General features: G+C 61.2%; 1 protein-coding gene across 2 annotated transcripts in view; it reads left to right on the forward strand.

Annotated features, from left to right (window-relative positions):
• Positions 1–26455, forward strand: part of WNT7B (Wnt family member 7B) — a 50527-nt gene extending 24072 nt beyond the window's left edge. For both annotated transcript variants that reach the window (XM_055566010.1, XM_055566009.1), the window contains exons 2-4: positions 1625–1851; positions 19837–20108; positions 25976–26455. In XM_055566010.1, coding sequence (XP_055421985.1) covers positions 1625–1851; positions 19837–20108; positions 25976–26455 — 979 coding nt within the window. The remainder of the gene's footprint in view (positions 1–1624; positions 1852–19836; positions 20109–25975) is intronic.
• The last annotated feature ends 416 nt before the right edge of the window (positions 26456–26871 follow it).

Here is a 26871-nt window from a genome sequence, read left to right on the forward strand (position 1 = left end):
GCTCACCATGCTAGGAGACCAGGGCCTGGGCAGTGGCTTTGGGGAGCCCCTCGTGGCCTCCCCACTCCCGCCTCTTGCCCTCTGGTCTGCTGTTTGGAAGTCAGACTCCATCTTAAAACCAGCTGTTGCCATGGGCCTGTGAAAACCAGCTCCCCTCTTTCCAGCTTGCTGTCCCTTCCCTGGGTGCTTAAAGCCAAGCAGCAGGTGCAGCTTCTGTGGGAAGCAGTCAGAGGGTTCTTCAAAGAGTGACAAATGACCCGGTGACCCAGCAATTCTGCTCCTGGGCACCTGCCCCAGAGAACGGAAAGTGAGGACTCAGACTGAACCTGCGCGTGTGTGTCCAGAGCAGGGTTATTCCCAGGAGCCAAAAGCTGGAAGCAAACCCAACGTCCGTCAGTGCCAAGCAGATAAACAGCACGTGATCTCGCCAAACGATGGAATATTATTTAACTATGAAAAAGGAAGTTCCTGATGCAACGAGGACGAGCCTTGAGCAGGTTATACTAAGTGAGAAAAGCCAGACACAAAAAGGCATGTGTTGTTTGATTCCGTCTGTATGAAATGTCCACAGGCACAGAAAGCAGAGTCTTGGCTGCCAGGGGGCTCGGGGGTGACTGCCGAGGGGTTGGGGGTGCTTTCTGGGGTGGTGACGATGCCCTGGAACTTGGCAGCAGCGGTGGTTGATGAACGTTGGGGATGTGCTGGATGCCACAGGACTGTAAACCGGTAGAGTTCCTGCCATGTGAATTCCACCTCCTTAAACAGACAGTCAGGCTGATGACACCCAAGCAAAGAGAGAAAGAGCCCAGAAAGTGCCCCGGGTTCCTGCAGGGTGCTGGGGGATTAACTCAGAGCATTTTCAGGAAGCGTCGCTCTGAGGATGACTCGCCGCAGTAAAGTGCCTGCTGAGTCCGGCACACGGCTCGGTTCATGCCAGCTCCTGTCTTCTCCGCATGCACCCCAACTTCCAGAAACAAGAATAAAATAATGACGGTTACCCCCATGTGTGCAGCCTTTCTCCCCCATGCTTCTCTGGTCTGAGCCTGTGTGGTGGGAATAGGTGCTTTATACCCCACATCGAGGGTGTGAAAACTGAGGCTCAGAGGGGCAGGCTACACATGGGCTGTGGCTGGAGTCAGGACCCGGTGGGCTTGGCCCCTGGCCTGGGCGGCCCCCTTAGCAGCCTGCCTGGCTTCGGGCCCCTGGGGGAGAGGGGAGTTGGGGTCTCCAGGTGATGGGGAAGTTGGGGTTTGCTGCTTGGGGGCAGCTGCAGACAGTCCCAAGTTCATGGCCGTCAAGTGCCTGCAGAGTCTGTGTGTCTGATCCCGAGATTCAGAGAGGCGCGGTTCCTGTGTTTGGAGGACTGTCGGTTCGTCAGACTTGTGACTCTGGTCCTTCCAATCCCATTCTTGTGAATTTGAGGCTGAGGGGACTCAAGAGGTGCATGCATGTCTTTTCAAAACAGAGTCCTGCGGGGGTCAGTGGGACGTGGTCCCTTGAGGGCAGGGGTCTGCGCTTGGTTCCCCAGCAGGCAGTGTGGCGAGGGAACGCGTTCGTGGCCCGAGGGGCTGGGCGGGGCGGGCACAGCAGGCGGCTCACCTCCTCGGTCCTCTCCCCTCCGCAGAGCCCTGTCATCCGTCGTGGCCCTGGGAGCCAACATCATCTGCAACAAGATTCCTGGCCTGGCCCCGAGGCAGCGCGCCATCTGTCAGAGCCGGCCCGATGCCATCATCGTGATTGGGGAGGGGGCGCAGATGGGCATCAACGAGTGCCAGTACCAGTTCCGATTCGGGCGCTGGAACTGCTCCGCCCTCGGCGAGAAGACCGTCTTCGGGCAAGAGCTCCGAGTAGGTAAGGGCGCCTCCGGGCCCGTGGGAACCTGCCGTCCGGGCTGTGGGTGCCGGGGGCCAGGCACACACTCGCCCTTGGGAGGCCAGGCCGGCCGCGCCCGCTCGCTTTTCTGCGCCTGCTGGCTGGTTCCTCTGCCGTCCCGGTGCTGCTCTGTGCCTGCCCGGCCCTCCAGGCTCTGGGACGAGGCAGGTGTCTCTGGAAGCCAGCCCCTGTGAATGGATGCTCTGCGGTGTCCTGGGGCGGACGTGTGCAGCAGGCTGGCTGCGGGGTGATGCGGGGTGGCAGTTAGAGGCCCGCCCTGCAGATCGGTGGCCGCTGGGCAGTCCTGGGCGTGAGGCTCTGTCTCCCCACTTTGTCTCTGCATCTGTGTCTGGAAATGAGCTAAGGGTAGCAGCTCCTGCAGGGGGTGAGCCGGGGCCTTGATGGGAAAGGCCCCCAAGATGTGCTGTGTAAATGCCACTGTGATTCTGAGAGCAGAAGGGGTTGTAGGCAGGGGTCAGCACGAGCAGAGGGTGCAGGACACCACAGCGGATACACGGGGCAGGGAGGCATCCGGCTGAGGGACGGCAGAGCGGGTGGGTGTGCAGGGCAGCCGGGGGTGGGGAAGGAGTGGGCCTCTGGGGACACCGCAGCAGCCAGGCAGGGTTTCAGGGGGCCGAGCCCCACTGTGTATGCATGTCCAAGCATCGGGCTCCCCGCGTGGGCCAGGGGCAGGCTCCCTCGAGCCTGCTCTCCGGGGAAGGAGACTGAGGACTAAAGGGAGAAGCGCGTGCGGCTTGCGGAGTCCGACCTGATTTGGAGCTGCTGTGTGACCTTTGGCCTGGCGCTCGGGGCTTCGAGCCTCAGTTTCCTCATCTGTCCGGGCCCCCCTCCCAGGGCCTCTCCCAGGGCCTGCCTGTGGGTGGGCTAAGTCGCCTCAGTTGTGTCCGACTCTTTGAGCGCCTGTGGACTGTAGCCCTCCAGACTCCTCTGTCCATGAGGATCCTCCAGGCGAGAGTACTGGAGTGGGTTGCCATGCCCTCCTCCAGGGGATCTTCCCTACCCAGGGATCGAACCCAGGTCTCCCATACTGCAGGCAGATTCTTTACCGTCTGAGCCACCAGGGAAGCCCATGAATCCTGGGGTGGATAGCCTATCCCTTCTTCAGGGGATCTCCCGACCTGGGGATCACACCTATAAAGTCTCCCGCATCTCTTGCGTCTCCGGCATCGGCAGGTGGGTTCTTTCCCACTAGCGCCGCCTGGGTAGCCGCGGGTGCTTAATAATCAGCTGCTGCATGGGTGAGGGTTGGGGTGGCGAGCCGGCCTGCCCCCTCCAGGAGTGTCAGAGGGCGGGGAGTGAGGACGGGGCGCAGTGCCCGGCACGAAGCGCTGTGACCCCAGGCCCCTGCTGCAGGCACAGGGCGGGCCTCCAAATGTGTGCGCACCGCAGGTCCCTCCCAAGGAGCCTGGGCCTGCCTGCTGAGCGGAGCCCCAGCCGCCGGGACCCAGGCCAGCTCTGAGCTCGTGGGGCTGGGGGAGGCGCAGGGGAAACCCCCAGGGGCCCCTTTGCGGTGAGCAGCCTGTGGGTGGCACCTGGCAGCGCCAGGAGGGTGAGACCGCCCCCTCCCGAGGGCCCACCACCCAAGAGCGGCTTCCCCTCTCCAGGCGCCAGGGGAGAGGGCGGGGCTGCCTCCACACCCGCCGCGGTTGGGAGGGCGTGGGCGCCGGGCATGGGCGCTGGTGCTCACTTCATGCCAGGTGCCCACTCAGCTGCCTGGCACCCCCCCCCCCGAGACCCTGGGCTCCCAGAACATGGAGGCCAAGGGAGGTGTGCAGTGGTCCGTGGCCCCTCGGGGGAGCTGGGTTCAGATTGCCCCCCTTCTGATAGCCCTGCCTGCCTCCCTGGGCATAGGGGACCTCGGTGGACGTGGTCCATGGCCTGAAGACAAGTAGGAGCTTGCCCTGCACTTAGGGCCTTGAGACACAGGCGGCGAGAGGGAGCTGGCCACTCTGCGCCTCTCCTCAGGGTCACGCTCCGGGCGGGGAGGTTCACCAAGAGCACCCAGGAAATGCTGGGCTCCGATGCACCCTGCAAAGCCCAGAGGAGTGATGTTGCCCCCCAACTCCCGCCAGGGACTGGCCCACCCCCCCAACAGGGAACCCAGATCACTTTTCCTGAAAGCATCCCCTGGTGCTTCCAAGGCTCTTGGCTAACAGCTCCCAGCTGTTCCTTCTTGGAGACCAGCCCTCTGCCCACGGAGAGAGGCGCCTACCGCTAAGGACTGCTCAATGTGGTGGAGGGGAGCGGGCGGCCCTGCCTGTGACCTTCTTCATGCCTTGAGCTCCTCTGGGATCAGGCCTCTCCGGCTCTGCTTCACCCGTTTCACTCTCAGGAGCAGTTCAGAGGCAGACTTTAGGCAGAGATGTCCACCCACCATCCGCATCCCTCATTTTCCCCTCCTTCTGTCATCCCTGTGCATGCTCAGCCACTCAGTCATGTCTGACGTTTGGCAATAGCCCGCCAGGCTCCTCCGTCCATGGGGATTCTCCAGGCGAGAATCCAGGAGTGGGTTGCCATGCCCTCCTCCAGGGGATCTTCCAGACCCAGGCATCGAACCTGCCTCTCCTCTGCCTCCTGCCTTGGCAGGCAGATTCTTTACCACTGTGCCACCTGGGATGCCCCCTGGCACCCTCTGCCAGGCCATTCATTACCTTTATGTGGCCGACCGACCCTCTTCCTTGGCTGGCCTCAGCTTCCATGGGCTTCCTCTTGGCTCTCCAGTTGCTCCTTCCTAGAAATGGCAACCCACTCCAGTGTTCTTGCCTGGAGAATCCCATGGACGGAGAAGCCTGGTAGGCTGCAGTCCATGGGGTCGCACAGAGTCGGACGTGACTAAAGCGACTTGGCGGCAGCAGCAGCCCCGCCCCAGGCAGCTCTACCCTAGGGTCAAGACCAGCATGTCCCCTTTCCCCCAGCCGTGGACCGCTAGGTAACGCTGATCATGGGCACCTCCGGCTGAACACACAGCGTCCTGCCCCTGAAAGCTCCATCCTCAGCCCCCTGCTGGCCTGACAGCCCCATCATCTTGGCAGTAACCGTCTCTACCCCTCCCTCCACACCGACCCCGGGTCTGCCTCTCCAGCTGTCAATTCCTCCCTCTGCCTCCTACTTACCCCAGCCTTATCACTCACTCCCTTCCTCCAAAACATGGAGTAGCTCCCTACTGCCCAGGATGGAGGTAGCTTCTTAGCGTGGAGTCTGAGTAGCACCTGCCTCCCTCACCCCTGCCTCCCTCACCCCTGCCTCCCTCCATCCCTTCTGAGAGCCGAGCTCCAGCCGTCGCCTCCTGCCTTCCCCTCCCTGAGCCGGCCAGGCCCCTTCCCTCCTCTGGGACTTTGCTCCCACCACTTCTCGCCCTGGGAGGCCCTCCACCTCCGCTCTGCTTGCTCGTGTCTGATTACCCCACTGGCCAGGGAGCGCCTTTGTCCACCCGTCCCTGGCTCTTCCTTGTCCACAGCCAGGCCGAAGTCACGTCCAGGAGCTTCACCCTCCCAGGGTCGCTCAGCCCCTGCCCCGAGGCCCCCCTGCACTCTGCCCGCAGTGGCCAGGATTCCTCCCACCAGACTGGCTTCCGCCCGGGGCCTGGCGCCCTCCCCGGCCCCCTGCTGACCTCTAAGGAAGGCCCAGCTCTCAACTAGGGGGGGCCTGGCCGCAGGCCAAGCCAGGCTGAGCCCTGGGCCATCAGAGTCCCGCTGGGCGCTGCAGTGGTGGTCCAAGCTGGCACCCTGCTCCTGCCAGGGCTCAGCTGCTGGGAGTCACGAGCAGGAAGTGAGGCCAGCCCGTGTCAGAAGCACGCGGGTGCCCCGGGCACGGGATCGGAGCCTGGCTCTGGACGGGCAGGCAGGCACTCAAGCGGTGCCAATTAATGATTGGCCTTGCGAGGGGGGATGGCCTGGGTGGGTGGGACAGGCCCCCTTCAGGTCCTGCCTGCGACCTTGGGCCATGCCCAGACCTTGAGAGCTGCAGGGAAACCCTTTAAAGGCACTGTTCAACCTTGTCCAACTTCTAACTCCTTCTCCAGCTCCTGGTGCTGCTGCTTGTATGCTTCCCAGGACAGGGGGCTTACTACTTCAGGTGAAATTCACGTTTCTTACGATGACCCTGCACCAGCTTTGACCTGGGGCCCTCTGGGTGCCAGTCTCTGTGTGCTGGGACTTTCCTTCGGGGAGCTGAGGCCCACCCTTGCCCACCCTCCACCAATGCGGTCTCCCCTCATGCCTGGCAGCCTCCACCCTTGGACTCTGAGCCCACCCAGGCTTATTTCCTCATCGAGAGAGCGAGGCTGGGCCACCCTGGCCCCTTCAACCCGTCTCTTCCATTACCTGGAAATGGGCTTGTGGGGGTTGGGGGTGGGGTAAGGATGGGGGGGAACGTGAGAGTCTCTGGAGTGAACCTCATATTCCAGGGACACGTGTTAGCGACTCAGGGCCCCCAGGGCCCCTGACCGAGGCAGGGCATTTCTAACAGGCTCCATGATGGAGCCAGGAGTCCTATCGAGGGCTTCCTTGATGGGGTGAGCATTCGTGACCCAGTGACTATCAGAGTGACCCAGATCAGCACGAAGCTGAGAGCAGGGAAGGGGGCCCCGGGTGGAGGGAACACCAGGAGCCCAAAGCCCAGAGTCCAGAATGTGGGTGGTGTTTTTCCGGGAACTGCAGGAACATCAGAGCAAACGAGAAGATGGGGAGACCCGAGGCTGCCCAGGAGGGGTCAGGGCTGGAGGCTGCCTACAGCGTGAGCGCTGTAAAGGCCAGGAAGGCCCAGGTGGGTCTGAGCAGGAGAGGGTTCCCTGCCACCACTGCCCTGCCCCCGGCTGTGCCTGGTGCCCCTGGAGACCCACTGGCACAGGACACGGGGGCTGTGGCTGCGTGCACTTGGCCCCTGCCCGCACCCTGAGCTGCCATGGAACACTGAGTCCCGCCCATCACATGCTGCTCGGACATGACCAGGCATAGGGCCACCCCTAATCCCGCCTCATGTGGGGCCCGTTTGCTCTGTGGGTGAGATCGGCATTGGGAGCAGGCCCTCTGCCTGCTGGCCGCCTGCAGCGGGGACTCAGCAAAGGCCATCAGTTCCTGAACAGTCCGAGACCTCCCTCCACGCGTCCGAGGGGACAGTCTGGGGCTTCTCCGTGGGTCGGTGGCCGGGGCCTTGGAGGAAGAAGGGCAACTCCGCAGCCCTGTGCCCCTGCTCATGCCTGGACCCCTGCCCGGGGCCTCAGAGTGCAGGCTCAGGGAGGTGCCACCTGAGTCCCCAGGAGGGACCAGGGCTCGAGGGCTGCCCTGTCCCCTCTGGGGACACAGGCCCCCGCGGGCAGAGGAGCCACTTGAAATATGGCCCATGGAAACCGCGAGGTGCCAGGAGTGTAGGATACGCGGCAGATTTCAGAGATGTCAAAAGAGAAAAGCAAATAAAATGTCTCTTTCATGATCTTTACATTAAGATGTTCAAATGGTAATATTCAGGCTTCCCTGGTAGCTCAGTTGGTAAAGAATCCACCTGCAATGCAGGAGACGTGGGTTCGATTCCTGCGTCAGGAAGATCTGCTGGAGAAGGGATAGGCTACCCGCTCAAGTATTCCTGGGCTCCCCCGGTGGCTCAGCTGGTAAAGAATCTGCCTGCAATGCGGGAGACCTGGGAGATCTTTACATAAAGATGTTGAAATGGCAATATTTGGATATATGGGCTAAATAAAATATGTCACCAAATCTAAATTCACCTGCTGCTCTTCACTTGTCTTTATGTGGCTGCTAGAGAATTTTAAATGACCCCTGTGTCTCGTGTTTGGGACACTGTGGCACTGTTCTCAGAGGGGTCAGGAGTTGCCCTCTGTCACCCTGGTCGGGGCAGAGTGGACGTTTGAACCCAGATCTGAGTGTCTCCTCCCAGGACACCGTCCTCCAGCTCGGCCGCGGGCAGAGGGTCCCCGCCGTCTGCCCCCTGGGGCAGCACGTGGGTGTGAGGGTGGCTCCCTTCAGCGGCCCCGGCTCAGCCTGCCTGGGGCAGGGCGCTGGTGATGGTGTGACGGCCACCCGGTGCTGCTTTTGGAGCCTCGCACCCGGGACGCCCCAGGTGAGCCGATGGGGCTGGGCTGGGAGGCCCAGCTGGGCCCTGGCCTTGAACCTGCACACCCTCTCAGGGAGGCGCATCTTTGTCCTGTCTGTCTGGTCACTCCCTACCCCTACCCCCATCCCGGGAGCCCAGCCCGAGGCAGCAAAACAGACCTTTTCAAGGCTCACGGCTTGGGGTCCAGGCTGCCAGGAGACTACGGACACCCAAGGCCTCCAATGTCAGAGTCAGGAAGACTTCCCTGAGGGCAGCGCTCCCACTGGTTCACTCCTGGTTCAGGACAGATAAGGCCTGTGGTCAGTCCGGGGGTCCTGGCTCTGCGCTCTACATCGGAAGGCCCCTAGCTCCAGGAGCAGTGGCTCCTGAGGTGAGCAGGCGCTGGACCGTCCAGCGGTGACCAGCTGGAGGCCTGGGCTGGCTGGTGGCTGATCCATCCATGTGGCCCCTCAAGGCCCGCCTGGCGCTCATCCAGGGTGGGAATTTTCCAGCCTCGGCTGGCAGAGCCCGGACAGACAGGACAGGCTGTGGGTGGAGAGAGGGCACTTCTGGAAATACAGACCAGATTGGCCCAGCTGCCCGGGTCCCACCGGGTGACCCTGGGCACAGCCTCACATTCTCTGGGCCCCCGTCTGCCCACCAGCGCCAAGGCCGGGGTCCTGATTCCCCCAGGACTTGGGACGAAGTGTCCCCAGAATAAGGGCAGGAAGTTCCTTCGGCGCCCACCCTGCGGTCCTGCCCAAGGCTCCATGGACAAGGGGTCCAGGCCTCCGGGCTCCTGTCCATCACACTGGACACAGGTCACAGCTTGGGCAGGCCTCCACCCTCGAGCTGCCAGGGCAAACCTGACCCAGATCTCAGCCTGTCTCCCCGTGGACCCCTCCTGCCACCGCAGTGGGGGCACCATCGCTCCAAGGCCGCTGCGGCCAGGCCCTCATGCAAACGCCGCTCACTCCTGGTTCCACTGTCCACACGGCACAGACAGAGCCCCTGGAAGCCTGAGTTGCCCGAGGTCACACACGGGCAAGAAATCGTCATCTGAACCCACGGTGCAGCCCTGTGCCCAGCGAGGATCCAGGTGCCTGGTTGGGCGAGGGGGCAGGGGGCAACTGCAGAACGTGGGGAGGGGGCTCTGGTCACGCCGAGCTCCCTCTCACAGGCATCCGCTGATTTTGCTGCAAGGCCTGTGCGGGGGAGCGTCTCTAGGGCAGGCTGCCCAGGGCTGGCCCCCCTCAGGAGAGGGGCCGCCTGCCGGAAGCTGGGGTCCTTCCTGGGAGACGCCCAGCCAGCCCTCCCAGAGCCCCGGGCAGGACGGGAGCCCCTGGAAGGCCAGCCCAAGCCTGGCTCAGCGGGAAGGCCGCTGCAGGCGCGAGGGCCCCGCTAGGTCAGAACAAAGGCCTCGGGCACGGGCGTGCCGGCGTGTTCGGACCTGGCAGGGCTGTTTCCAGCCCTGTGTTTATGACGACGGTGGGGAAGAGCTTAGCGCGGAGACACTGACTCAGCCAGGAACCAGCGGGGTGGGGGCCGGGTGGGGCCAGAGGGGGGCGCAGCGAGGGACAGAGGGATGGAGACGCAGATGGGAGTGGGCAGGGACCAACAGAGCCTCCCAGCAAGAGGGACCCGGAGAGGGCGACACACCCGGGTCACAGGCGGGCCTGTGCCCACCCGCTCACCCACCCAGGCCCAGGTCCAGGCGGCTCTGAGATGGGCGATAAAAGCCGCCACGTTCGCTGAGCAATTCCAGAACCCTCACTCCACTGCCTGGACCCCAAGAGGTGGTGTGGGGGGGATTCAGAAAGAGGCAACAGGGAGCAACAGAGCCTCTCTGCCATCACCCAGGGGGTCCAGGCCGGGCCCCCTTTCCCAGAACCCTAGGTCGGGCTGGCAGGGGTCCTGGTAGGGTGGGGGCTCTGGGCTCCAGAGTCTTCGGGTGCACAAATGGGGCTCCGGGGCCTGGCAGCCTGGAGGTCCCTGTGGGCTTGCCTGCCCCCGCCTCCTGCCTCACCCCACGTGTGCTGGAACACACCGCAGGCAGGGGGCACCTGCCCAGGTCCCGTGACTGGGCCAAGGCTGGGGCCCAGGGCCCAGGCTGGGGCGTAGCAGCGCCAGGGGCCACACGGGCACTGCACCTACCCTGCTGGAGGACCCCAGGAGCTGCTGGTGCGGCCGGGGGTGTCTCCTGGCCTCCGTCTCTCCACCTACACACTGCGGGTAGGGGAGGTATTCTCCCCGCCTTCCAAGCTCATGGGAGTCTGAGACTCAGATTGGGTGGGGGTCTCAGAGGGCCGGGGGAGCCCACCAGCTGGCAGCGTCCCACTGGCTGGGCCTGGAGGACCCAGGAGCCCACCCTGGCCCACGTGCCTACCCTACTTCAGTCCTGGCAGCCTCACTTGGACCTCAAGTTCAAGTCTGGCAAAGGATCCTGTTAAGGAGGCTTGGAACCCACTGCACTGGGCCCCACCCCCGTGTTATGTGGGCAAACAGACTTGGGGGAGTGAAGGACCTGGCCAGGGCCACCCAGGGGCCCCAGGGCCATCTGGACGGGCTGCGGGTCTCCTGGGCAGGGGAGTGCTCGGCTGGCCCCTACTTGGGGCCACGGCAGTGCCTTGGTCTTCCCAAGCCGGGACCGCTCCTCGCCTCTCGTGGTGACGGCCCTACCAGCTGCCCATTCCTTTTGGACGTGTCTTTCCCCAAACCTCCTCACCCAGTCCCCCAGCTGGTCCCACTGGCTCCACCCTCAGACTCTATCCCAAGCCTGGCTGCTCACCTCCTCCACCTGGCAGGCCATCAGCGTTTCTTACCCAGACCCTTCCACAGCCTCCCCATGGGTCTCCCTGCTTCCACCACACCCCTGCCATCAGCAGAGCGTCCTTTCCAATGTCCGTCACAGCAGCACCTTCCAGGGGCTCTTCATCTTCATAGAATAAAATGTAAACTCCTCCCTGTGGGCTCCCAGAGTCGACATGGTGTGGCTGTCTCTCCTGCATCGAACCACACACCCCCAGCTCATTCTCTCCTCAGGGCCTTAGCATTGCTGTTCCCTCTGCCTGAACTCTGTTCCTTGCACCTTTGCACGACTCGCTTCTCTTGTGGTTCAGGGCTTAACTTCTGTATCCTTGTCTATTTATTACTTTGGCTGTGTGGGTCTTAGTTGTAGCACATGGGATCTTTATCTTCGTCGTGGCATGTAGGGTCTTTTTAGCTGTGGCATGTGGGACCTAGTTCCCTGACCAGGGATCAAACCTGGGCCCCCTGCATTGGGAGTGCAGAATCTTAGTCCCTGGACCACTAGGGAAGCCCCTTCAGCCTCCTTCCTGAGAGGGGCCTGCACTGGCCACCCTCCACCCAAGTGTCTCCCTACAACCACCCTGTCGGCCAACCCCTTCGTGGTTCTGACTGAGGCTGTCTGCCTGCACGCCCTGTGAACCCCCTCCCAGCCCATTAGTCACCTGGGCTGTTTTGCGCCAGTCTTGCCCTGCTGTCTGGCGGCCTTGGGCTTGGGGGTAGGTAGGGGCTCCAGTCTGTGGGGTCTGTGAGGAGGGCGGACTGTGCTTGGTGCTGGGGAGACATATGGATGGTAAGTGCAGGGACACGAAGGAAGGAGGGGTGAGATGGAATAGGGTGCCTGGGTCCCAGGTCTGGTCAGAGAGGCGGGAGACAGACCGTGTGGTTTCTCCGTTCTGGTGGGTGGAGAGTGGTCCGAGCATGGACCCTGGGGTCCGGGGTCAGATCCCAGCTCTGAGGTCAGCCTGCCTTCCGTGTGACCTCGGGCCGGTCCCCTGCCTCCTCTGAGCTAAGTACCCTCACTGTAAGGGGGACCCCATGAAGGTTTAAATCGACTAGGACGAGTTGTGTGCAATCCCCTGAAAACCTGCTGTAGGGCTTTTTGTTTGTTTTTGGTTGGGGGCAGTTTTTTTGCTGTATTTTTAAAAATATTTATTTTATTTGACTGCGTCGGTGCAGCACGCAGGGTCTTTGATCTTCCTTGCAGTATGAGGGATCGCTTTTTGGTTGCGGCATGTGGGATCAAGTTCCCTGACTAGGGATCGAACCTGGGCCCCCTGCATTGGGAGTGTGGCATCTCAGCCACCAGACCACCGGGGAAGTCCCTGCTGTGTTTGTATAGCAGCTTTATTCAGATACAGCTCATATCAGCACAACCCATGCGTTTAAAGTACACAACTCAGAGGGTTTAGTGTGGTCATAGGCTGTGTGACCATCACCATAGTCAATCCAGAACATTTTCATCACTCCAAAGAGCAACGCCATACTCCGCAGCAGTCGCCCTTCAGTCCCCCTCGCCCTTGGCAACACTTGCTGCTTTCTGTCCCTGTGGACTCGCCTGCTCTGGGCCTCTCACATCAGTGGCATCGTCTGGCAGCTATAAGCCCCACGTTCTCAGGGCTCATCCACGCAGTAGCCTGTGTCCATACTTTGTCCCTCTGTGTGTCTGCCGTGTTTTGTTGTGTTGAGGGGGACCGTGCTTTCTTCATCCACTGATGGGTATCTGGGTTGTTTCCACCTTCTGGCTGTTGAGAATCATGCTGCCATGAGTATTCACACACAAGCTGTTGCGTGGACACATGTGCGTTCCTCTTGGGTACATATCTAGGGGAGGGGTTGCTGGGTTACAGTCACTCTGTATTTAACATTTTGAGGAACTGCCAAACCGCTTGCATAATAAACGCACCATTTTCCATTCCCTCCAGCGGTGCATGAAGGTTCTGGTTCCTCTACATCCTCATCAACACTTGTTAGTGTCTTTTTATTTTAGTCATTCTAGGGGGTGTGACAGAGGATGAGAGGGTTGGATGGCATCACTGATTCAATGGACAGGAACTTGGGCAAACTCCAGGAGATGATGAGGGACAGGGAAGCCTGGCATGCTGCAGTCCACGGGGTCACAGAGAGTCGGACACAACTTGGCCGCTGAACAACAACAGCAAAGTGGGCGTGGCATGCTCTCGTCATGGCTTTCATCTGCACGCCCTTGATGGCTAATGATGTCGAGCATCTTTTTGTGGGCTTAATGGCCATTTTTATTCCTTCTTTGGAGAACTGTCCATTCAGATCCTTTGCCTGTTTTTAATTGGGTTGTTTGCCTTTTTATTACTGAATTGTAGAAAATACTGTGTTTTCTCAAAGCAGGGGAAGTGCAGGTTGGCAGAGAGGTGGGGTTTGACGGAGCCGAGCTGTTGGCCACAAGCACGGGTACACATTTGCTCACGCTCATGGGAACTGCATTTGTGCACGTGTGAGTCCAGGCATACACCCCGGACACATGTGTGAAAACACAGGCAGCAGTACACAGGATGCCCGAACCTGTGTGCACCACGGAGAGTCCGTGTGTGGTGTGTGACACATGTGTGGACATAAAGTGCAGGTCAGCGACCCTCTGTGTGCTGGGCCAGGCCTGCCCCTGGGACCACTCATGGGTCCTCTGACACGGGGACTCAGCCATATCAGAGCAATTACCCTCATTATCCTTATTTTGCAAAGCGGGAACACTGAGATATTCAAAGGCCCCTTGATTGGTCCAAGGCCACCCAACTGGTCAGTTTTAGGGTCTAGACTTGAACTCGAGGGCTCTGACTCTGAGGCCGCTCCCTGGGACCTTTGACTTTGACCTCACCTCAGTCATTTCGGAATGTCAGGTCTGGGTTTGCCCACTTCCTGAGCTGCTGTGTGACTTTGGGCAGCATGCTGTCTCTGTCTGGGCCTCAGACTCCTTGTGGAGTAGCACCAGATGGCCCCTCAGGCCCTCCCAGCTCCTCTTCTCGGAGGGGACAAGCGCCTTTCTCGCCGTGCCTCCCCAGGCCTGCAGTTAATCAGGTCATCGTGAGCTCAATTAGTGCTGGTGGTGGCTTTCTGAAGATACCGTGCCAGGCCCCTCTGTCCATGGGATTCTCCAGGCGTGCATACTGGAGTGGGTGGCCATTTCCTCCTCCAGGGGATCTTCCCGACTCAGGGATCAAACCTGTGTCTCCTGCATTGCAGGCGGATTCTGTACCACTGAGCTACCTGGGAAGCCTGTCTCCTCCAGTAACTGCTCACAAATCACTGCCTGGTCCCCAGCGTCCTCCTTGAGGTCAGGGTGAGGGGATGGAAGGGTTAGCGAGGCCCTGATGATCTGGGAGACCCTTCTTCCCTGGACCTCAGGTCTGGCTGGCATGCAGTGGAGGGGCTGGGGGTGGGGGTGGGTCTTTGCTGGGGGGGGGGGGGCGGGGGCGGGGTTAAGTCTGAGTAACCAATAGGAAAGAGAGAGCAGAGCTGGATGGCCCCTGAGTGGCCAGCACCTCAGTTTACCTATGGGACAGTGGTCTCTGAGGGTCAGCTGTTCTGGATTCATCTAGAATATGTGTGGAGGGGGCAGCTGGGCAGGCTGCCTGGGAGGAGGCTGCGGATAGCACAGAGAGGTGCCCGGCCCGTCCTGGGGGCCCCGAGTTGTACCTGGTCTTCCATGGCCCGCTCTGGCCCCCTCATTTGGTGACCGTGAGGGCAATGCCTATTTATGTTGTTTGCTCTTTGAGCTCTCCTGGGACCGTGGAGCAAAAGGGGGCACAGGCTCTGAGAGCGTTTGTGGCTTGCCTGGGGCTGAGCAGCAGGTATGAGACTGCAAGTTCAGGGCTTTCCTGCCTGCTCCTCCCGCATCTGCCCGAACCTCCCTCTGCTTCCCTGAAACCTCGGGCTGGGGGCCCTGCGTGGCTCACAGAGCCCATCTTGACTTCCTGAGTGCCAGACAGACAGCCGGACCTGCTGCTGGCTCTGGGGTCTGCGGGTGCAGATCCGTCTGGGGTGGGCTCCGGATCCCAAGCGGGGCCCCTGGGCTCCTGAGAGCAAAGAGTGCCCCCCAGGACAGCGGCTGACCCCACACAGACTGTCCCCGCTGCCTCCACCCAGCTCCCCACCCCCATCACCAGCTGCATCTGGAGCAGCCGCTGTGCTCACGTGTCCGTCACTGCTGCTGCCGGAGCAAATCACTTCCCGGCACTGAGGCTCAGTGTTCCCATCTGTGAGATGGGTCGCATTCAGAGGAGTTATTCCGTGGGTGGTCGTGGAGACAGAAGAAGGGGATGATGCCTGTCGCGCGTCCAGCCCCCTCCCTGCTCACATGGGGGCTCAGGGAGTAACGCTGAGGGGTGGGGGCACACAGAGGAGTCAGACATGGATCCCGCCCACCACCCCTGCAGCCTGCGGGCACCTGGCAAGAGCCAGGGGCGGGCATTTCACCCCAAAGCAGGGCTTCGGGAAGCAGGGGTCCTCCTATCTGCGTTCAGAGCCTGGGTGAGCTGCAGGCACGTGGGCAGGCAGGCAGGGCTCCATGAAGAGGGAGCCATGTTCTCCACGCAGGCGGCAAGGAATCAGGCTGCTGTTTATCCCAGCAGAGTGGTGTGCATGGGGGCGCAGCTGCATCTGCCCACAGGCGACCAGCTGTTGGGCTTGGACAAGCAGGGCTTCAAGGAGTGGTGGGTGGGACAGGTGGGCAGGGCTGGAGGGCATCTCAGGGGCCCGGGAATCCCGGATGTTTGCTGGGACAAGGCCCATGGGTTTGAGGGGCTTCTCTCTAATCCAAGCCCTCCCCCTTCTCACGCTGGAGGACAGGCAGCCGCCCCGGTGTGATCTGGTGGGGGAGGGGCCCATGTCCTCCCTCCAGGCCAGGCACACTGTGAGTCAGCCCCCAGAGTCAGCGTCCAGTTCTGTGAAATGGGGCGACAAAGCCATTGCATTAAATGAGATGCGCCTGCAGAGTGCAGCTGGGGGGGGCGGTGAGCGATCCCCTCCATCCCGAACCCCACGTGACTCCTCAACTCCCCAAACCATGCCTCCCTCATGCTCACCTCCCGCTTGTCTCCATGGTGAGATGAGAGGGCTTGGCTCATTAAAACCAAATAAAAAAGGAATTAGCGGGAGTGGCAACCGGGTGAGTAACTGATGAGTAACTGGGTCTGAGCTGAGCACGGGGCAGAAACCAGGCAGGAGCAGAAAAGATGGGAGGAGGGGTTCTGTGAAATGCCCTCCAAACACGCAGCCGGCCCTGGCCTGGGCACCTGCTGGCCTGCTTGGTGCTTTAGGGTGGGGGATGTGGGAGTCCCCCTTCTGGCTGCTGCTGGGGAGGAGGGCGATTGGGGAAGAAGAGGATGGAGTGCGGGGGTCCAGGGCCTCCAAGGGCACGCCCACATCCTGCTCGCTCAGGCAGGGCTTGGTTGTGGGACTTTTAACTCCATGGGCCTGGCCTCCTGGTGGATTACACAACCAGAGGAGATTCCTCACCCCCTGCCCGGTGCCCAGCATGTGGCACGCCCATTCCGAGGCTAGCTCTGCCTCCCCAGGGCTCCCAACCAGTGTTCACCTGCTGGTTAGCATTCCCCCACCCCCCACCCCACCGCCCACAGATGCAGAGGCAGAGGCAGAGGCAGAGGCAGAATCTCGCCCCCTCCAAGGGGCTGTGCATCCTCTTCCCGGTCTCCTCCTGCCCAAGATGACTGAGGGCAAAGGGCCATGGAGCAGGTAGGATGACCTCCATGACCTATGCCCCAGGCCCTCCCTCTGCAAAGCTGGGCTTGGATTCCACTGCCCGGGTTCGAGTCCTGCTTCAGCCATTAACACCTCGTTTCACACCAACTGATAGCTCAGTTGGTAAAGAATCTGCCTGCACTGCAGGAGACCCCGGTTCAATTCCCGGGTCAGGAAGATCCCCTGGAGAAGAGATAGGCTACCCACTCCAGTATTCTTGGGCTTCCCTTGTAGTTCAGCTGGTAAAGAATCCACCTGCAATGAGGGAGACCTGGGTTCCATCCCTGGGTTGGGAAGGTCCCCTGGAGAAGGCAAGGACTACCCATTCCAGTATTCTGGCCTGGAGGATTCCACAGACTATATAGTCCATGGCGTCGCATAGAGTCGGACACAACTGAGTGACTTTCACTTCACTTCACTTCACAGCTTCTGTGTACCTCGGTGTTCTCACCTGTGATATGGGAATAAGGATAAAACCTGTCACATGATCATCGGGACAGGTCGATGAGGACACGTATGAAGGGTCAGGGAGTGCTGGTGCTGTGAGAGCTGGTGAGGAGGAGGGAACCACAGCTCCACTGATCTGCTTGCTAAATAGTTCCAGGAGCCCCCTCCCACCGCAACCAGCATGGGCTCTAAGATCTAAACCCTGCAGCTTCTCTCTCACCCCCACACGGGCAGAAAGTGACCTGCTTCACCGGACATCTCTGGCCACCCACACGCTGGCTCCCTGGCACCTCGGCCACCTCTTTTTTCACGACTCTTGATCTCCTACTCCTGGCCCAGGAACACCAAACTGTTGCACACCTCTGCACCTGCTGTATGTGCACCAGGAGCGTGCACCCACCACACAACTATACGTACACATGCTCACATACTTGGACACCATATACACAGTCACACACACCACACACACATTCACACACACACATTCACACACACACACCATGATGAGTTAACACATACTTCTTTTTAAGACTTACTTTAAGATGTCACCTCTTACAGGAAGCCTTCCCTGACTACTCCACCCCACCCTCCAACCCCCCACCGAGAGGCAGATTGAGGAATCCTTGGAGGTTCCATGGTTCCTTGCGCCCCTCCTTGCAGAGCTCTGTGGTCACCTTCTCTCCTGGAATCCCCCAAGTTCACTGCCACCTCCCCTGCCCATGCATGCCCATGCATGAGCTAGTCAGCAGGCTCTGCTGGGCTTGGGCGACATCAACACCAACAAGAGTTCAGGCGCCCACTTCACACCGTGCTCTCCCTGTCCCTGTCTGGTGCTCCCGGCTAGTGGCCTAGATGGTGTGGGACCAGGGTTCCTCCGTGCTTCTCCAAGAGCCCCTCACTGGGCTGAGGCTGACTTCTGACCGAGCAGTGCCATCAGAGTGGTCCCCAGGCAGGAGGGGAAAGTGTAGGCAGGACAGGCCTGCCCGGGAGGAGGGGCGGATGAGCAGCAAGGCTCTGGGAATGCGGTGCCCTTTGCAGCCCCTGGTCTTTCTGGGGAGGAAGGGATGTCGGATACCACCCTTCCCTCAGCTCTTCTCAGAGGATGGAAGTTTCCAGGAAGCCATGGCCCCCTCTGAGAGGCAGAGGCCAACCAAAGCCTCCTCCATCCTGGGCCCCTGAGACCCTGGTCCTCATCCTGAATGGGAGAAACCCCAGGAGCAGGGACCCCAGATAAGTGAGCCCCCAGGGTGAGCCCCCAGAGTGTAGGTACTCGCTGAGGATGAGTACCCTCACCAAGGCTGAGCCTCCTAGGGGAGTGGGGACCCCCTCTGGATGAGCCCCCCTCAGCCGGTTGGTGGGTGAGGAGGTGGGCCCCAGAGCACACCGCCAGCACCCAGGACAAGGCCGGGCAGGCAGTCAGTGCTCAGTGGATGCTTGTGGAATGGACCTAACTTGACTCTCAACCCTCTCTCAACCTGGGGGACCATGCCAGCCCCCAACAACAGGAACAGTAGGCAAGCACACGGGGCATGTTGGCACTCTTAGGGCACAAGCGCTAGGCTTGTGCAAGGAGGGCTCCTGGGTTTCCAGGCCCCCCCCGGAGTCCAACTGGGCCACGCCCCGCTGTGGCTGAGGGCACCACCATTCCCACTCACCAGAGCCGAGCTTTGGTCCAGTCAACACCACTGAGCTCCAGACCCATAGTGGCAGGTGCTGGGGACCACACAGTCTCAGTCGTGGCCCTCAAGGAGCCTCTCTGCTTGTGGGCAAGGTGAGGGGTGCCCGAGAGACTGGGGCTGGAATGGCTGGATGCACAGGCAGGGGACGAGGCATGGGAAATAAAGAATTCAAGTTGAGACTGCCCAACTAAGGGGCCTTTGACCCACGTGGAGCCAGGAAGTCCCAGTGGTAGGGCTTACCAGGTGAACAGTGTCAAGAACAATGAGAGGGTCAGATCTGCCACTGAGGGTGGTCAGGTAGCCTAGGCTGTCTTCTGGCTGGTGGTCTGGGAAAGCTGCTTGGAGGAGGAGACATTGGAACTGGCTTTGGAAGGTTGTAAAAATTTGGGCATGAAAGGGAAGGAAATTCCACCCAAAAGACCAGGAAACCTCCAGGAGCATGTGACCAGCACCGGAATTTGAGTTGTTTGGGGTGGAAGATAGGGAGAGAGGGCTGGGGATTCAACCTGCACGGACTTCAGGCCTTCCCTTTCCAGCTCAGGCAGAAGAGAGGGAGGGAATGTGTATGTAGCACACATGTGTGCGGAACTGCACTTTGCACCCGCCTGGAGGATGGCTCGGGAGTGCGGGTGGCAGGGGAGACCCATGCCTCAGCCTGGCAGTTCAGTGGCCCCTGAAGCAGGCAGGGGTGATGGAGAAGGAAGATTCAGGAGGCCAGGGCCTGGTGAGGGGGTGACGGTGGGTGGTTAGAGAGAGAGATGGCAGCAAAGGGGTTCGGGGTCCACTGCAAGCTGGGGGGATTCTGCCTGGCCCCTGGCTGGTGGGGTGGGCGCCCCTAAAGGTTTCAGCACAGGTGGTCCGCTCCTGAAGAGCAGCGCTGGGAGTCTGGCAGAGGTGCAGACCCCAAACAGCCCCTCCCAGGACTCCCGACTGCGTTGTCTCCCAGGAGGAAACTGGGCCGCCGCCCAGGCTCCTGGGACAGAAAGAGAAGGGTCTTCCGTGCTGGCGGCAGGGCCAGGGCAGGCACCGAGTGCCCAGGGTGTACTGTCCTTACGACAGCCCTGCCAGGTGGGTTCCATCAGCCCAACGTGGCTGAGTTGGAAACTCAGAGAGGGCCAGGGCTGAGCCCAGGGTCACACGGCTGGCCGGCAGCAGGATCAGGGCCCAGCACCTGGCCCCGAGCCCACGCGGCCGGGACCTGTGGGGCTCACCGTCCGCACCCGTCCCCTCTCCGCAGGGAGCCGTGAGGCCGCCTTCACCTACGCCATCACCGCGGCCGGCGTGGCCCACGCCGTCACCGCCGCCTGCAGCCAGGGCAACCTCAGCAACTGCGGCTGCGACCGCGAGAAGCAGGGCTACTACAACCAGGCCGAGGGCTGGAAGTGGGGCGGCTGCTCCGCCGACGTGCGCTATGGCATCGACTTCTCCCGGCGCTTCGTGGACGCCCGCGAGATCAAGAAAAACGCCAGGCGCCTCATGAACCTGCACAACAACGAGGCCGGCAGGAAGGTAGGGCGGGCGCGGGGCGGGGCGGGGCTGCGGTGGGCGGGGCGACGCGGAACTGGGCCTGGCGCTGTGAGCGGGGCGGGGCGATGCAAGCAGGGGGCGGGGCGATGCAAGCATGGGGAGGGGCTGGGAGAGCGGGGCGGGGCGGGGCGGGGCAGGCCTGCTTCAGGTGTGACAACTGAGTTACCCAGTTATCCAGGGAGGGTCTGGTCCTCTCTGAGATTTGGGCTTCTCTTCTAGCGAAGGGAGTTGGTGAACTGAGGCCTGAATGTGCTGGGTGGGTAGTGTTGAGCACAAGCCATCACTTGTCCATCCCAGAAGGTGGGCCTTTCTATTCCCATTGCAGAGATTTGAAAACTGAGGGTGGGACTAGAGAAGTGATGTGTCCGCAGCCCCCAGCTGGTGGGCAGTGGTGTGAGACAGGGACCCTTTTTTGCACATAGGGTAGGAGCCGGGCCTGGCAAGCGTCGTGCGGGGGCAGATCACAGTCTGTGTCCCTCCCATGCTCCTATAGGAGTCATGCCAATACACCCAGAAAGGCTTCCTGGAGGAGGCGGTCTTTGTTTCATTTTGAGAGGCTGGAGGAAGGGGTGGTGCCAGGAAGCAGGAGCAGCCTGAGGAAAGGCAGGAACTGAGTTGGAAGCTCTCGAGCAGCCAGCTTCATGTGTAGGGTGGGGTGCAGAGAGGTGCGTGATAATAGAAGACATTCAAGCCTGGACACAGTGGGGAAGAAGTCAGGGCGAGTCCAGCCCCGCCTCGGGGAGATGAGGGCCCCAGATACTGGGCTGGGAGGAGCGGCCGCCATGGCGGCAAGATGGCCCGAGATAGAGCAGCCAGCTGAGCGGAACACCTCTGGGTCTGGCTCTCCAGCCCCAGGGGCTGCACCCAGGGCACCAGGGCCTGAGGGGCTCTGCAGGCCAGGGACAGACTAGCCTTTCCAGGCAAAGAAGACTTGAAAATGCCCTCTGCCCCCAAGCCCTGAGCTGATCTCATTCACTCAACCAATGCTCCTGCCCAGTCTGTGTGCCAGGCATCATGCTGGGCATAGGGCACAGGTGGGGTGAGACATGCCTTGGCTGTGGGAGCTCCCCCAGCACCCAATGGGTCCACATGCAGGGAGACCAGGGGCCTGAGGGAGGGGTAGCAGTAGCTTCCTGAAGGCAGTAGTGTCCTAGGGAGACCTTGAAGGACATGCCAGAGCTGAGAAGAGCAGAAGCAGAGTGTGAGGGGTGAGGGCAGGGGAGGGGCCCGGGGGAAGAGGGGGCAACTGCAGAGGGTTCAGGCTTGTGGGAGCACCAGGGGTGGGTGAGACAGGGCTTGAGACATATGCAGGGGCCAGCCCAGAATGGTCCTTGAACACCAGGCCCAGGCTCTGACTTCACCTTGTAGAAGTGGAGGTCGCCTTGCAGCCCGTGGTTGTTCCGTTATGGTCAGAGGAACAAATGAGTGAAAAAGTGAGTCTTCATTTCTGGACCTCCATGGAGCTCACAGACAGCATGTAGGCTGTGGATTCTCCGTGTCTGTGTGTGTGTGTGAATCTCTTAGGTACAACTCTTTGCAACCCCATGGACTCTAGCCCGCCAGGCTCCTCTGTCCATGGAATTCTCCAGGCAAGAATACTGGAGTGGGCTGCCATTTCCTTCTCCAGGGGATCTTCCTGACCCAGGGATCGAACGTGGGTCTCCGGCATTGCAGGCAGATTCTTTACCATCTGAGCCACGAGAGAAGCCCCAGGCTCCATTCTCTGGGAGCAGGCAATGGTGATCTGTGTCTGGAAAGGCAGAGGAAAGAGATTCACTTACATGGAGGACACCAGGAGGGCTCCCTGGAGGAGGAGGCACATCTGAAGTCTAAACTGAACCAATCCCCTTTGGGCCTCTGCAGTGGCTTAGGTCTTGAGCAGGGGCTTTCCCACACCCCTGGGAGAACAGTCTCACCGTCTCCATTTTATATTTGGGGACTTGGTGGTTGGGGGGGGAAGAGGGGGTGGCAATTGCCAGGTGGTAAAAAGGCATAGAGGAAGTGGAGACTAGCAGGATTGGGCCTGAGGCAGACAGGAAGGCTGGCAACAGGAGGCTGGTGATGGGCCTGGGGCTGTTCGGGAGTTGGGGGGAATTGGGATGGAGAAGAGTCAATATGCTGGGGGGGGTTTGACTGGGGTGGAGCCGTGAAACCCGGAAGCCATGCTCTAAGGAGAAGCAGACTGGTGGAGGCAAGGGGGTGCAGATGAGCTGTGCAAGGGCCTGTCGGGGCCAGGGCAGCCACAGCAAAGGCCTCTAACGTGGTCGGCAGCCAGGATTCTCCTGCTAACACTGTCCCCAGCTGTCCGCGAGGCCCTGGCTGGCCCTGTCCCTCTCCCACGTCCATCTCCTCCCCCGCAGGTAGAAGGTACCTTGTGCCCCTCCCCCCGCCCCCCCAGCAGCCCCGACCCCGTGGGGCCGTGCAGCCCGTGTGTAGTCTGAGCTCTTGGAAAAGGCCAGTGGTGGTGACCACACAGGGCCCCCTGGGGGCTTATCATGGCAGCTGAGACGGGTGAGTATGGCTTCTGAGGTTTCCTGGAGAGCTGAGTCCAGACCTTCACGGGTCACTTTAGTGCTGGGCACCCCGGCCCACTCGTAGAGCAGCCAGGCCCGACCCCCAGCCCCTGGGCCTTGCACGGAGTTCAGCAAGTCAGGAGGAGAGGAGGCTTCTGCTGCTACACCGAAGTCCCACAGCGAAGTGGCTTCGAGCAAGAGGAATTTGTTCCCACACAGAGCCAGAGGCCCAAAGTCAAGGTGTCCGTAGGCCCGAGCTCCCTCCCAAGGCTCCAGGGCAGGGTCCTTCCGGCCTCTTCCAGCTCCAGGGGCTGCGGGCGCTCCTTGGCTTGTGGCCGCATCATCCAGTCTTGGTCTCTGTCTTCACATGGCCCCTGCTCTGTGTCTGTGTTCCCTCTTCTTCTGTCTCTTACAAGGACACAGGTCCCTGGACTCAGGCCCCCCCCAAACCAGGACCATCTCATCACGAGTCTTACCTTACTTACATCTGCAAACTTCTGATCTCCAAAGAAGGGCACGTTCTGAGGGGCTGAGTAGACACACATTTGGGAGGACACTCTTCAGCCCACCCCAAACTAGCACATGGCCCACTGAATCCCTCGTGGACCAGGAGCAGACAAGCTGAGCGTGCAGACCTGCTCAACTCTGAGCTCCTCAGGGCTTTGGTCCACCAACCGGGGACTCCCCCTGACTGAGCACCCTCCCCAGAGTGTAGGCCAGCCCCTATTCTGGGAAGAACCCCAGTCTGCCCTTTTCTGGAGCTCCCTAGGGCAGGAGTGAGGCCCAGGGCTCAGCCAGCAGCTCCTCTAGGCAGGGTGGGTCGCTCTCCACTCTCCTAGGTGGTCTCCTGAGGCAGTGGGGGCTGGCGCCACCCTCTCTCTCTCTCTTATCATGAGGGCGCTGAAGCCGGAAACAGCACATTCTTGAATCCTGTGATCACTTCCCGGGAGAGTGAGCCCCGGGGACCCAGCCAAGCGAGGCTTCAGCACTTTGCTCTGCACACAGCGGTCCAATTGACTTCATCTGCGGACCGTCACTGGCCACAGAGGAGCTGACTGTGGAGGGAAGGGGTTCAGGGCGGGCGGCAGAGCAAGGCGGCAGGCAGCTGTTCAGCGGGCCAACGTGGGCACGCCAGTGGACCACCCAGCCTGCATAGAGGCTAGCCTGGACACTCTGCCAGGTCTCTGGCCATCACCGCCCATCTGAGGAAGCACCTCCTGGGCCAGCAGCATGGGGTAGGGCCAGCTGCCCCCCAGGCTGGGGCTCTGAGAGGGCTATGCATCCGGTCAGCTCCTGGCCTGGGGCATCCATGGCAGTCAGCGTGACCAGGCCAAGGAAGCTTCCAAGCTCTGAAGGGCAGATTAGTAGAGTGAGGGGCTTTCGGGGAGAGGGAAGGTTCCCTGGAGGAGTGTCGGGAGCCGCATTAGGCATTACTGGCAATGTCCTGCCAAGCAGAGGAGGGCATGGGAACCCACTCCGGGATTCTTCCTGGAGAATCTCATGGACGGAGGAACCCGGCGGGCTACAGCCCATGGGGTCACAATGAGTCAGACATGACTGAAGCAACTTAGCACACAACAGTCCAAGCAAAGATGATCATGGGGTGGAGTGGAAGGAGGGGAAGGAGAGGTCGGACTGGGATGAACAAGAGTGAGGAGAGGGGTGGGAGGCAGACGAGAGGCCTAGATACATTTTTTCTGAAGAGGTCGCACCTTCACCCAGACCCCCAGACCAGACTTCTGGCCAGTGCCTTCGACCCAAACGCCCCACAGCAGTCATCAAGCGCTGCCATTCCAGTTCTGAATATTCCCCTGGGCCCCCTCTCCCTCCTCCGAACACGGGGTCCCTCCCCACCTCGGCCCGCCCATGGTGGCGCATCAGCCTTCCGTCTCGTCCCTGCTGCCTCCTCCCCAGCTCCTCCCATCTCCAGCCAGGACATCATCCGCACAGGAGAGGAGACCCTCGCCCCCTAAACTTCAGGCCGCTAGCTGCACGTTGTGCTCCTTTGGGCCGAATCTTCCCTTCGTGGTGACGGTGGCGGCTCTCCAGACCTTCTCGCGATGCGCCCCTCCTGGAGTGCCGCTCCTCTTTGTCTGAGGAGCTTCTGCTCCTCCCTCAACACCTAGCACAGGCACCACCTCCTCCAGGAAGCCCCACTCCAGTACCCGCCCCCTCAGAGGCCCCTGTGCTTCGCTGCTTTGTCTCAGTTTCCTGGGCGTTCCGGGCTTCCTCGCCTTGGTCCAGGGCCCCGTGCGATCAGGGCAGGCAGGAAAGGGATTGGGCAGTCCCCAATACCGTGGGATGTTTCTCTCTCTGTTTCTTTCATTTGTTCATTCATTCATTCATTCACTGAGGGTCAGGGCTGGGGTTCTGGACCAGGAGGCAGAGGGTGGCCAAGACCACGCAGGGCTAGGCTGTCGCAATGAGGCCAGCGGGAACTAAGACAGCTGACAAATGGCCCTTGTGCAGCCATGGGGCGGCAGCTAATGATTCCCCATCTTTAATCAGGCCCGGCTGGCAGGGCCTTTTCGATCTGAGTAAATGAGTGCCCGGGGTCAGGGCTGGCTCTGGGAATCAGCCTTCCGGGGCCAAGGAGGGAGGCCCAAGGAAAACACACGGCTGCACCCATCACGGGCCCTCGGGGAGCTGGGGAGAAAGAACAACACTGGTTGGAGGGCAGCTTCCCAGCAGACGGCACGCCTGGGCCTCACTGATCCGTGCTCTCACCCCCCGCCTGCCCCCATTCCGTCCTTCAGCAAAGGTGTGCAGAGCTCCATGTGCGTGCCAGGCTTCCATTGAACAGCCACTTATTAAGTGCTGACTGCATGCCAAAGCCTACACCAGGCACAAGGGTGGGGAGCAGGAGAGACCAGAGGAGGGGGTCCACATTTACTGAGCACGTGCTCTTGCTGGACCTGCTACCCCACCTGGAGGGTGCACGCACCAGCTTCTTCACCTGCTACAGTGAGTCCCACGCCTGCCCCATCCACCCAGCCTGTTTCCTTATCAGTGCGTTGACTTGCAGCTCCCTGAAGGGTTGTGAGAATCTCGAGGAACACATTGATGAGCACATGCCTTGCTCTGCCGAGTTCTGAATATTCTCACAGGGACCCTCATAGGGTCTCAGGCAGTTAGGGACCTTGTGGTCAGTAGCCCCATTTCATGGATGAGGAGACTGAGGCTCAGAGAGGAGGAAAACACTGATGTGTGGTCACACGGTGGGAAGTGGGTAGCCAGATCTGGGTCAGATGGAGGCGAGGTGGCAGGCCCCCCCCCACCTGCCTCCCCTCCGCCACTCCTCCCCAGCCCATACTGAGCCTGCCCTGTGGCCCGCAGGTCCTGGAGGAGCGCATGAAGCTGGAATGCAAGTGCCACGGCGTGTCAGGCTCCTGCACCACCAAGACGTGCTGGACCACGCTGCCCAAGTTCCGCGAGGTGGGCCACCTGCTGAAGGAGAAGTACAACGTGGCCGTGCAGGTGGAGGTGGTGCGCGCCAGCCGCCTGCGCCAGCCCACCTTCCTGCGCATCAAGCAGCTGCGCAGCTACCAGAAGCCCATGGAGACGGACCTGGTGTACATCGAGAAGTCCCCCAACTACTGCGAGGAGGACGCGGCCACGGGCAGCGTGGGCACGCAGGGCCGCCTGTGTAACCGCACGTCGCCCGGCGCAGACGGCTGCGACACCATGTGCTGCGGCCGGGGCTACAACACCCACCAGTACACCAAGGTCTGGCAATGCAACTGCAAGTTCCACTGGTGCTGCTTCGTCAAGTGCAACACGTGCAGCGAGCGCACCGAGGTCTTCACCTGCAAGTGAGCGGCCCCGCCCGCTCCGCCCGAGGCCCCGCCCGCCCCGCCCGAGGCCCCGCCCACTCCGCCGCGGCCCCGCCCCGCCCCCTTGGCATCTCTGCCCCGGCCTGCCTGACCGCGCGGGCAAGAGGGGTGTGCTGGAGGTGGGCGCTCCAGGCGCAAGAGTGCTCCAACGGGGTGGTCACCTTTCCTGGCCCACCAGCGGTTCTCTCCTGCCACGCCAGTCCCCTCTTGTGGCAGAACAGTGCCCATCAGCTGGTCCAGAGGGCAAGGCCGATGGCGTGAGTGTCCCCAGCGGCGCCCAGTGCATTTCCTTTCTCTGGGACAGTGAACCTCAAGGACACACATGCTCGGAAAGCAAAGCGACAAGCCTCCGAGCGTCCTTCTCTCCCAGCCTGGTGGTACAGGACGCAGAAAGACTTC

This window comes from Bubalus kerabau, chromosome 1, assembly GCF_029407905.1.
Source record: "Bubalus kerabau isolate K-KA32 ecotype Philippines breed swamp buffalo chromosome 1, PCC_UOA_SB_1v2, whole genome shotgun sequence".
Classification (NCBI taxonomy): domain Eukaryota; kingdom Metazoa; phylum Chordata; class Mammalia; order Artiodactyla; family Bovidae; genus Bubalus; species Bubalus kerabau.